The sequence below is a fragment of the Balaenoptera borealis genome (assembly GCF_965194805.1).
Source record: "Balaenoptera borealis genome assembly, chromosome: 3".
NCBI classification, from domain to species: domain Eukaryota; kingdom Metazoa; phylum Chordata; class Mammalia; order Artiodactyla; family Balaenopteridae; genus Balaenoptera; species Balaenoptera borealis.
The window spans coordinates 10,906,369-10,918,795 of NC_138866.1; the positions used below are offsets into that span (position 1 = coordinate 10,906,369).

A 12,427-nucleotide genomic window follows, 5' to 3' on the forward strand; every position below is an offset into this window, starting at 1 on the left:
AACATTGTAAATCAACTATAATCCAATAAAATTTTTTTAAAAGATGGAATATAATAGGGGAAATAATATCCTAAGCCATTATGAACTCAGGGCTTGGGGAAGACTGAGAACCTTCCATGACAGATATCTTGGGAAGTGTGGAGACAGAAGAAGGAAGAAGGCAAGCACAAAACCTATATCCAAACATTGATAGTGTATTGAATTGCCTATCGGAACAACCATTTCAAAGTAAGGCTTGTTCCACTTCGATTTTAGCACAAGGCTTTGGATACGAGTGCTGGGAAATCTCATTTTCTGAACAGGACTCGGGTCAATAAATCATAAAAGCAAGTTTAAATTTTTTATGATCTTTTTTCCCTTTTATTAACAAGTTTTAGAAAATTATTTGTTAAAATACAGTGTGCTTCCTCTGCATCTGAAGCCCAAGTCTTCTTCAGCATCCAAGTCAGCCCTGACTTCTCCAAGTGAGGTATCTTTCCTGCTTTGTGCCTTTTCTTTCTCTTTCACATACTAAATTTCATTCTGGAAGCACATGAATCCTTACTGGTTTGGGGTTTCTCCAAACCAAACCAAACCACATCACTAGCAGGGTGGATTATATCGGAGTATATTGTTAGTGTTTATTTCTTCCTTTCAGTTGTAGTTAGTCTTTGTTCCTCTGGGATTCCCACTGTTACATAAACAATAGGATGTGGATATGGGTTTAGTGGGTAGTTATTAGCTATAATAAAGTCCCAACGTTTAAGGCTTACAATTTCCAATCCTATTTTCTGGTCACAAATTATTTACATTCTTCCCACATGCAAATTCCTGGCTGGAGGTCCAAGGTCGTCTCATCTAAATTAAGTCCAGCTGTGGGTGAGGCTCTTTTGGTTTAGTTCCTCAGATATGCTTTCATGAGCCTTGAATCTGGATGGGCTGTGGCTGCTTCAACCAAGAGAGCATGGCAGAAGTGATACTCACATGACTCCCAAGGCAAATTCTAAAAGGACATGCAGCTTCCAACTTGCTGTCTTAGAATATTCTCTCTTCAGAAGCTTCCTCATCAGGATACTCTTCTCAGAACTGTGCCATGGCCAAGGCACATGGAGAGGCAATGTGTAAGTCTCTACTCTAAGCCCAGCCTTCAAGTCACCCCATCCCAGAGCCCAAACATACGATCTAGATGCCTCTAGATAATTCCAGCCCCTAACTATTCAAGTCTTCCCAGATGAGGCCCCAAACATCATCAAGCAGAGATAGGCTGTGGCCTGTGCCCTGTCCAAATCCCTGACCCTCAGAATCTGTAAACATAATTAAATAGTTGTTGTTTCATGCTGCTACATTTTGAGTGATTTCTTAGGTAGTATCTGGACATACTGCGTATGTTAGTATCTGGACTATCAACTAAAAGTCAACCTGCCTTATCCCCATGTGCCATCAATTCTAAATAATATCAGCAATAAAATACTTTGCCCCTAAATAACCTCTGGTTGGTCAAAGTTCTAAACAATTGCTGTGGTTCCTACTAAGTTTTAATAATATATTTCCAAGCCACAATCAGTCCTAAACCCTGTGGACTCAGCTACATGCATTCATTTCAAAAGTAAATTAGAGAGATTTCCCTTAGGTTCAGATTCAGCTGGGCATGTATTCAAAGGTTCGCTCTAGCCACTCTGTTTCACTGCTTTGAATTTTAAACATAAATAAATAATTCCAAGTGGTCTCATAGAACAGCAGAATTGAAATAAAGCATCTGTCTCTTGATGCTTATTTGATACAAACTTTTTCTAATTTATTTTTTTATTGAAGTATAGCTGATTTACAATGCTGTATTTGATACAATCTTGATGTTTATCTCAAACCTACTATTCAAATGTAGGAATATGTAGTACTGAAAGACACAAACTTTGCCCAAAGCAAGCTCAAACAATTCTGATCTATTAGGAACTTAAGGAAAGTTCTCCAAATTAACTTTCATATAAAACACAACATTTATTAAAGGATAAGTAATAAAAATGTGCTAATTTTAACCTTATTACTGAAAATAATTTTGTCATATAAAGGCGGGGAATGTTAAAAAATGATCCACCCTGGGTGTCAAGCATGTTACGTATAACACCAGAGCCAGGAAATGCCAATTTAGAAAGAAAACTGTTTCTCATCCTAGTCTCTCCAGCTTGTAAAAGATTCTCAAAGTAGGAAATAGCCTTGGAATAAAAATGAAATCAAACGTATGCTGAATGACTATATGATCCCTTGTTAAAACTTCAGAAAGCTAGGTAAGGCAATGCCCAGTTGAGCCTCTCAGCTAGAACAGGGCTTCCAATAATGTTAAGGGCTGAAATGCCCAAAGTATAGAAGGCATTTCTATACTCAAAAAGAATTATAGATGTGGCTTTGAGGGCACTGAACCCCAATTAGATTCATTGAAAATCCACAAAGTTTTAAAGAGAGGCATACTAGCAAAAGCACCACCAGCAGACCAAACGGGACAGACACAGTTCAACAAGAAAAGAGGTCTATGGAACCCCAACTTCTACATGCAGGAAGCAGACTGAGAGGGTTACTCAGCTGCAACATGGGCCATTTCTTATTATAAAGGAAAGATGTCTTAGAAAGTGGAGCAAAGATCCCAGGAAAGAAATGAATTAGGAAACTATTCCCAGGAAGCAAAATCAGATCCTAATCAAGGCACATTTGCTATTCCTTAAAGACAGAGGAACTGTTGACATGTTCAGAACTGCTATTGACTAGTAACAGCTATCTGCTTCCCCTTCCTCTTTCTGAACAGAGGTCTACTGCTGTTATCCAATCCCTGTCTCACATTTTGTGTTGGGTATGTAACTTGCCTTTTTAGTTCACAGGTCTCTGGTTCAAGAAAATTCGTACCCGAGGGGTTTCATCAGTGACCAGACCAGATGCAGATCATAAGACAATGGACTTTAAGCCTGAAGCCATAAATGGGTAAGACTTTCGGAGGTCTTATAAGGTGCTGAGAGTATTTGGCACATGGAAAGAATGTAAGTAATGATGCCCAGGGGGTAGACTGTGGTACATTAAATATGACCACAAAATTCTTGCTGCTCCTTCTATAAAGAGGAGGAGTCTATTTCCCCACTCCTTGAAACCGAGCTGTCCTTTGGACTTGTTTTGGCCAATGGAATGCAGCAGAAGAGATGCTGTGTTAGAATAAAAGGTATATGATACAAACTATGATTTAGAAATTAGTAATGAGTGTTCTCCTTTCTATAGTATAATGCTTGGAAACGCAGCATCGTAAATGTGATAAAACATAACATTTAACATTGTAAAAAAAAAAAAGAAGTGATGCTGTGTGACTACAGAGCTTCAGGCTCACAAGGCCTTGCAACCTCCCCTCTCACTTTCTCAGAACACTGATACCTTGTGAACAAATCCAGCCTAGCCTCCTGGAAGATGAGACACCTAATGGAAAGAGGGAGGGCCAGACACCCCTGTCATCCCAACCATTCCAGCCATCCCAGCTGAAGCCCCAGACATGGGAGTAAAGTCATCTGGGACCAACCAGTTGCCAGCAAACCCACTAAATGACTGCAAATGTCAATACATGAGTGAGCCTAGAGGAGTTTATCAAGAGAACTACCCAGGCAAGCATAGGCAAAACTGCCGATCCACAGCATTGTGATCAAATAAATGTTTGTTGTTATAAGCCAGTACATTTCAGGATGGTTTATTAGGTTGCAATAGATAACTGAAACAGCCCTCCAAAGTTATCCACTCATAACCAACTCCCAGAAAGCTTAAATGACTTGTACATAGTGTCATAGCTAGGTGGGAATAGAGCTGACCAGAACCCAAGTATCAAAACCAACTAGTCCAGAGTTCTTTGGATGACACCATACTACCTTCTCTTGTACTTTTCAACAACTGGAGCAAGAAAAGAAGATGGAAATGGCTTAGGGAAACTGTCATGAACAGTGGCTATTCGAAAGTGGAATCGTTAACTAGAGATATCATTCAACTTACATATAAATTAATATTTTCCATATATACTTGTTCTGGGTATGTTTCTGACACACATATATTAGACTATTTGCATTCCACTTCCAAACAGTAAAGACTTTTAGCAAACACGATCATCCTTTACCAAAGTTAAGTTGCATGTATTGCATTGTCACTCAAACCTTTTTGTATTTAGGCTTCTATCCCAGAGTTACACATATGCTTTTATTTAAGATTACTTTTCAAAAACACTGTGCATAGATGGGTAAGCAAAAGCAGAAATGTAAATAGAGACCATCCAGACACAGCAATCTTGCATGCTGAATTATTTCCTTTCCCCCTTCACAAATACAGTGACATGTACATACTGGGAAACCATGGTGCAGAAATGAGGCAGATGTCAATGAATGAATTTACATACAAACACAGCAAATCATGCCCCACCACACAGATGGTTTGCTCTTACCTTCTTCTGACATATAGCAGATATTTCAGCTGTAAGGGGAAGGTACACAAAATATCAACAAAGAAAGAGAGCCCATTTTATATAAGGGCAGCCACCAAGGTGAGCAAAAACAAGCTTAGTAACACAACCTCCAGACTTGGCCAAAAGAGCTTCTCCCTTCTCTCATAAACTGTCATCTACATATGTTTAATGAGGTTAAAAATACCTGTGGTATGTTTAATGAGGCTGCAAATATTTTCACCTATTCTTAGAAATAATTCAATCTTCTCAGACATGACTTAGAATTCAGATCAAATAACTTTAACCTCACCCCCTCATTTGACAGAGAACAAAATTGAGGGTTACATGGTTTCTTCAGAGTCACACAGGCCATCAATGGTACAGGCCAATCTGGAGCAAATGTCCCTGGATTCCCTGTCTACTGTTCTTCCATTATGCTATGACACTGAGTTGATGTGATATACTTAGAGTTTCACCATGGAGATGATTTTCTATATTAGAACTATAGAAAAAAACTTAATAACTTGGATGAATTAGACTCAAACTATCAACTTACATCAGTCCTTAACTAGTACAAAACCAGCTGCAGGCTTATTTAAGAGAAAGCAATTTCAAACCCATGGATTGGCCAGCTGGAGTAAGGCTGTCAAATTACTTTAGTACTTCAGGATTGACTTTAATAAATGGATAAAAACTCTTTTCAGTGGGCATACCAATTATTTCCATGAAAACTGATGCTTGAGAGTAATTGAAAATAATTTTTCCAAGAATCTGTTATCATTTCCCCTGAAATAGGAAGTGCTCAAAAAATAGACTAAACGCCTATGTCACAATTTATTAAAAAGATCAAAGATAAATGTCTGCCAAACTCTGTCTGGAAATTATGAATTAGCGGATGTCAAATCAATGAAATTAACAACTCAGTTGTTAAAACTGATTCTGTATAATTAATGGTTATTTAACAGTTTGATATCTTGGAGTTTATCTTAACCTGAGGTTAATGGGTCACATCTCTGGATAAATAATGAAAAGTTATTATCAGTTTTCTTCCACAGATGAATATCATCTGCAGATGATGGCCAGAATTCAGCACCATATCTGAGATTTAAAACGTAGTTTAGAACTTGACTATGGGTTTTACCTCGGAGCACTGGAAGTTCACTAATTTAAGGGGAAAAAAAGGTTACCTTTACCCATATAAACCCAAATCTTTTTACAGATATTCTTATATAAAATTTTTAAATGTCTCTTTAAAGGATATAGAGGCTGACGTTATTGACCCATTTTACAGATGCAGAGCACTCACTAAACAATTTATTTCTTCAGGTTAAGATAACCTAATATTAAGAGTTAGACTACAAAGAAGGAGTATAATTATCATCAGGCAAAGACCTTAAGTTTTGAAAAAAGTGTTTACCGAATTTAGTTAACATGAGGTTTTTACATTTCTTTTTAAATAAGGCCTTTCATAAAAATTCTTTTATTATCTACTTCTGAAGTTATACATCAAGTTCTTCCTGGGTGCCTGATCTGTGCTCAGTATGCCCCCAGCTTTTTCCACTTTTCATCTTTCCTCTGCTAAGTATTTTTCCTGGTCATTTCATCCTGCAATTAGGTGGCTGGAATACCTGCTTCCCCATGTGTAGGGAAACACTCTGTCTGCAACCTGCCAACTTATCAGGCACAGCTTTCAGAACTATAACAAACTGCAAGCATTACAATCTCGTCTTTTCATTGAGATGGGTCAGATATATTTATCCCCATTTTACTGAAGGGGAAACTGACTCTCAGAGCGATTAAATAATTTTCCCTAAAAACACAGAGCTGGTAACCGTGGCAGGAGAAAGACCCGTTATTTGATGCTCTCCACATTGATGTTCCTTATTTCCTTTCTGACTTGCACAGCAAACGTATCATTGGCAACACCTGTTATATACACAGAAAACCCCTTAAGGCAGAATCCAGCTTTGGTCATACAGAATCCTAATTCCAACACCTACCTCTAATTGTGGTGGAGATGATACCTCTTCCCTCATTATTAAATGTGTGGGTATATTACAAGCAAGACTGATATCATGCTTCATATCAGTGAATATGCACAGAAAGTAATACTTTGGTTGCTGTCTTTGTAAAATAAAACAGTACAAAAGGAGAAAAATCAACGGTGCCATTAGTCATGATTACTCATTATTCATCCCTTCTGAAGTAAGCCATACCTTGCGGCAGAAGAACATCAATCAACCATTCACTGTGGTCCCTATAAAGAAAAACAGAATTCATTTTTGAACTTTGTTGCAATGTTATCCTTCCACATGAATGCTTATAAGCTGCACACTATTGCTAAAAGGCTTTTAATATAAAGGATGTGTAATTAAGAGCACTATCATAATAAACTTTTTAAATGTCTAATGCATTCCATCTAAATTATAAATTATAGGCATTTCATCATATTCAGTTATCTTTAAATGATACTTTCCAGATGCTAATTAAGTCAACCAAAATACAGCATGATTTGTACAAAGCTGAGTGTGATTCTGTGAAACGAACAAGCATAGAAAACCCATATGAATTTTATGTCATGTTTGAAAACCACAGCTTTCTTTTATTTTTCTCTGTGGCCTTTTTCACAGGGTCACTTGAAAAGTGGAGCTGCTTTATTAAGTGGAATTGCTTTCTCTTGTCACATGGAGAGAAATACTGCAATTTTTCAAAGCTGAAATCTTTTCAAAGGAAAGCTTGATATATATTAAATATCTGACAAACTAACCTTTAAAAAAACAGAGAGGCTAGTGTAAAATGAAGGTAACATAACCAATTTAAGTCGAAGTGATTATTCTTCTCTTCTCATTGTAGCCCTATTTTCTTTTCTTATACCTACCCTGCAATCCTCTGGCTGCATTCTTCACAGAGATACAATGGGGGTGGTTTATCACCCAAAGCTACAGACAGGGAGGGGTCTATACACATCTGAAACACATGAAAAGACAGAATGAACTCTCCTGTCCTGTTTTATCACGTTCCCTATATCAAGCGTACAAATGTTTCGATAATAGATTTTCAAAAGCAAAGTAGAATAAATATTTTCAGTAAAACCCATTCAACCTATAACTGTTTTCCCACATTGGAGGTTTAAATGTGGCTGCTGTGATTTTTCATTTCTCCTGTTATTTGCAATTCAAGTCACAAATAGTGTCAAGAAATCCACCCTCTGGACTTCTCTGGTGGCGCAGTGGTTAAGAATCTGCCTGCCAATGCAGGGGACACGAGTTCAAGCCCTGGTCCGGGAGGATCCCACATGCCGCGGAGCAACTAAGCCCGTGCACCACAACTACTGAGCCTGTGCTCTAGAGCCCGTGAGCCGCAGCTACTGAGCCACAACTACTGAAGCCCGTGCACCTAGAGCCCTTGCTCCACAACAAGAGAAGCCACCGCAATGAGAAGCCCACGCACTGCAACGAAGAGTAGCTCCCACTTGCCACAACTAGAGAAAGCCCGCGCACAGCAATGAAGACGCAATGCAGCCAAAAATTAATTAATTAATTAATTAATTATTTTAGAAAAAGAAATCCACCCTCATTCTATAAAGATAAAAAATCATCTTGTGGATTTCCCTGGTGGCGCAGTGGTTAAGAATCCACCTGCCAATGCAGGGGACACAGGTTCGTGCCCTGGCCCGGGAAGATCCCACATGCTGCGGAGCAACTAAGCCCGTGCGCCACAACTACTGAGCCTGCACTCTAGAGCCTGCGAGCCACAACTACTGAGCCCACGTGCCACAACTACTGAAGCCTGCGTGCCTAGAGCCCATGCTCTGCAACAAGAGAAGCCACGACAATGAGAAGCCCGCGCACCGCAACAAAGAGAAGCCCCGGCTCACCGCAACTAGAGAAAGCCCGCGCGCAGCAACAAAGACCCAACACAGCCAAAAATAAACTAAAAAAAAAAAAAATCATCTTGTTGAGTGGCTGCTCAAATTGCTTCTGTATTACTCATATAGTAACTCCTTCTTTAATGCAGTAAACACAGTAATCTCTCTTCGGGAAAAGGAAAATGTATTATTAAGATTTAAAAATCATAACTGTTACCAAAATGCTGGCAGTAGAGAATTTTGCTTCTCAAGACAGACCTCATTCAGAAAACTTAGCATTAAATCTAACGTTGAGCGATTCACTTTTCTTACTCTGGAATAAGTTCTATATATCCAACTTTCAACTTCAGGTAATTTTTTTTCTTCCACATATGAACTGTAGTTTCTTTTAACCCTGTAGTGCTCTGTTCAGTTTTGAGTTATTTACGCCTTTTTCATTAGTGTAAGTACAGAGATTAAAGTATTAATCTTAAGTTGATCATTAGGATATTTCAAATATCTGGATGTTTTAAATCAAATGGACAAAACATTCAATGACTAGTAAAAAATGAATTTTGTACTTTGCATTGGTTTAAATGTCTATGACTTACCAAAGTCCTTTTTTTTTTTTTTTTTTTTTGGCTGCGCTGGTCTTCGTTACTGTGGTTGGGCTTTCTCTAGTTGTGGCGAGTGGGGGCTACTTTTCGTTGTGGTACTCGGGCTTCTCATAGCAGTGGCTTCTCTTGTTGCGGAGCACGGGCTCTAGGTGCGCAGGCTCCAGTAGTTGTGGCACGTGGGCTCAGTAGTTGTGGCTCGCGGGCTCTAGAGCACAGGCTCAGTAGTTGTGGTGCAAGGGCTTAGTTGCTCTGCAGCATGTGGGATCTTCCCGGACCAGGGCTCGAACCTGTGTTCCCTGCATTGGCAGGTGGATTCTTAATCACTGCGCCACCAGGGAAGTCCCACCACAGTGGTTTTTTTTTTTTTTAATAAATTTTTTATTTATTTTATTTTTGGCTGCGTTGGGTCTTTGTTGCTGCACGTGGGCTTTCTCTAGTTGCGGTGAGCAGGGGCTACTTTTCATGCGGTGCACGGGCTTCTCATTGTGGTGGCTTCTCTTGTTGCAGAGCACGGGCTCTAGGTGCACGGGCTTCAATAGTTGTGGAGCACGGGCTCAGCAGTTGTGGCTCACAGGCTCTAAAGCTCAGGCAGTAGTTGTGGCACACGGGCTTAGTTGCTCCACGGCATGTGGGATATTCCTGGACCAGGGCTCAAACCTGTGTCCCCTGCATTGGCAGGCGGATTCTTAACCACTGCGCCACCAGGGAAGTCCCAAAGTCGTTTTGAATTCTGTTCCTGCCCTTCAAGAAATAATCAATCTATGCTACAGCTGAGTATGCAGTTAACATGCCTAGTACACAAATTCTTCTAGAACTTCACTCTGCCTTTTCTTTTGGCTTTTTTTTTTTTTAATTGATTTGAAGGGGATAAATGAACCAAACTTATGACCCAAGCAGCCTGTCGTTTAAAGTTAAAACCCTTAGGAGTTTCAATGGTTGGGGAAATAAGAGTTAGAATTCCTAAATTTAAATAATTATACCATCAAAATCTGTAAATTATATATTCCCTGGTGCTAAAGGCCCAGTGTGAAAATTTTCCTTAGGTAAGTTTCATGCTTCCTTTGGTACAGTGAATAACTACTTTCTGGTGTGTTAAATCAGGGATTGGCAAACTTTCTGTAAATGGCCAGGAAGTAAATATTTCAGGCTTCATGGGGCGTAAGTTCTCTGTCACAACTACTCAACTCTGCTGTTGTAGCATAAAAGCAGCCAGAGACAATATGTAAGCAAAAGAGCACAGTTGTGTTCCAATAAAACTTTACTTGCAAAAACAGGCAGCAGGCCAAATTTAACTGCGGCCATAGTTTGCTGACTCCTGTGTTAGCTAATTATCTGGGATTCAAGTATTTCATAAAGTGATTTTCAAATAGGACCAAGTAAAACCAAAAAGCAGAGTGGGATATAATGAACTATAATTTCCAACATATTTTCATTTTAGGATCCTATCATAACTTTTGGCTCTTGCCTTAAAAGTACTTTTTTGTAACCTACTGCAAAAAAAAAAAAAAAAAAAAAAAAAAAAAAAAAAATATATATATATATATATATATATATATATATATAATGCTTTTCTATTTGGCAAATCATTATGTAACTGAGCAGGACCTTATGGGGCCTTCCCGAGACAGACCCTTCCCCCATATCCTCTGCTGTAGCTCCTCTCCGAAATACCTAGTTATATAACAGTATCTGATAAACATTTCCCGAGTTGTTTTACGGATACTAAAACCACCACTAAATGGAAGAAATTAACTACTTGATGATCACGAGCACTTTGTAGCCCCCAGACCTACTGGCACCTAAGGATTGATAATGTTAACCCCTCTGACATCGTCGTGTTACCTCACCATCAACCAATTGGAGAATTGTGCACAAGCTGCTCACAGACCCTGCGACCCCTCCCCCCCGCCCCCACCTGGCCTTTATAAATGGTTTGCCCGCCAGAGAGTTTGGGTGTTTTCAGCACTAGCTGTCCCAGACTACTTGTATGGCGCCTTACAATAAATGCTGTGCTTTCCTTCACCACAAGCCAGTATCAGTAGATTGGCTTTACTGCACACAGGCGAGCAGACCCAAGTTTGGTTCATTACTGCCAAGAGGTATAACTCACTATTATGGAGATATTAGGCTTTTTGTGAAAATAAATCTATTTTCCCTGAGTTTTTCCCATGCACTGCATGTAGACCTCTTCTTCAGTATAGTTACTTTACTCTCATTTCTAATGAGTCATTGATACCTCCGTCACGTAAAGATATTTTTTCATTCCATCCCAAAGGAAAAACTCCTAGGATGTTAGAACTATAAAGAGTCATTAAAGCTTAGCTAGTTGACCTCTGACATGTTAAATGAATTAACATGACCCTTCAGATTTGTGGCTAGTAGTGTCAATCCTGTTCCACACTGAACAGGTCAGTTTACATCCACATTAATATGTTCATATCTGACTGTTACATTTAAAAATAGTTATTTTCTGTCTACAAATATAATACATGCCCAAGGTAGAGGCTTCAGAAAATGAAGAAAAGGAAAGAAGAAAATTTAAATAACTCATTAACCCTCCATCTCAATGCAATCACTGGTAACATTTTGATGAGAATTACTGGTTGGTGTTCACTATGAAGATGAATATAAAATTCATACATGTAATTTTTAAACTACATTTGCATCATACTGTACACTTCATAATTTCCTTTTCATTTAACATTATTCTGTAAGCATCTGGATGTTGGGTACCCTTGATCTACATGTCATATGCTCATACTTCGGTGGGTTTGTGGAGTGCTCAGATTGTAAAGAAAGAACAACCCTGAGCCGGACCTGTGGTAGTGCAAAAACAGCCCCTGCACAGGAAATGTCAACAAGAATATTCCCTTTCTGGGAAGCATAGAGTGAAAATGTAAAAGGAAGCCCTTTAAGAAAACTGGGGTTGAGAAAGTAAAATTTGGGGCGGGTGAGAAAAACGTTTACGAACTAGATAGAGGTAGTGGTTGTACAACATTGTAAATGTGATAAATGTCATTGAAATGTCCACTCTAAAATGGTTAGTTTTATGTTATGTGAATTTTACCTCAATTAAAAAATGACAGAAAGTGGGATGGTTTGGCTTATCCTGGAGGACTGGCTATAGGGAACAGCCTGTGAGAAAAGTGAGGCCAGGCCAGAGGAGTAGACTGGGCTGTTTGCCTAAAGAGAGGGAGAATTTCTAATTCATGATGACTTCTGTGGGAAGGAAGCCAAAAACCATTACTAATCAGGAAGTCAGAGGACTCCCGAGAATGCAGTCTGACATAAAATCAAGGAAAAAATAACTGGAAAAATTAAACAGATTTTCAGTACCTCCTTTCTGTTGATGTCTGGGTGAACGAAAAGAGGGCATTGTAACTTAGGCAGAAAGAAGAAAGGACAGATATAGAAACTACGGGAATTGTGAAAGTCTCACCACTGTGAAGAATTAAGCTGAATAATATAGGAACTCACCTGTGTTTAGCTCAAAATGTCCTCACACCAAAGAAAAGTACCTTTGAACCCCAAATG

The 12,427-nt window shown here is 39.0% G+C and overlaps 1 protein-coding gene across 8 annotated transcripts in view; it reads right to left on the bottom strand.

Moving 5' to 3' along the window:
* UNC79 (unc-79 homolog, NALCN channel complex subunit) overlaps window positions 1–12,427 on the bottom strand; it is a 257,982-nt gene that overhangs the window by 155,748 nt on the left and 89,807 nt on the right. For all 8 annotated transcript variants that reach the window (XM_082384436.1, XM_082384433.1, XM_082384434.1 and 5 more), the window contains exons 9-11: window positions 7,308–7,396; window positions 6,646–6,686; window positions 4,430–4,458 (exon numbers count right to left, since the gene is read on the bottom strand). In XM_082384436.1, the coding sequence (XP_082240562.1) occupies window positions 4,430–4,458; window positions 6,646–6,686; window positions 7,308–7,396 (159 nt within the window). The remainder of the gene's footprint in view (window positions 1–4,429; window positions 4,459–6,645; window positions 6,687–7,307; window positions 7,397–12,427) is intronic.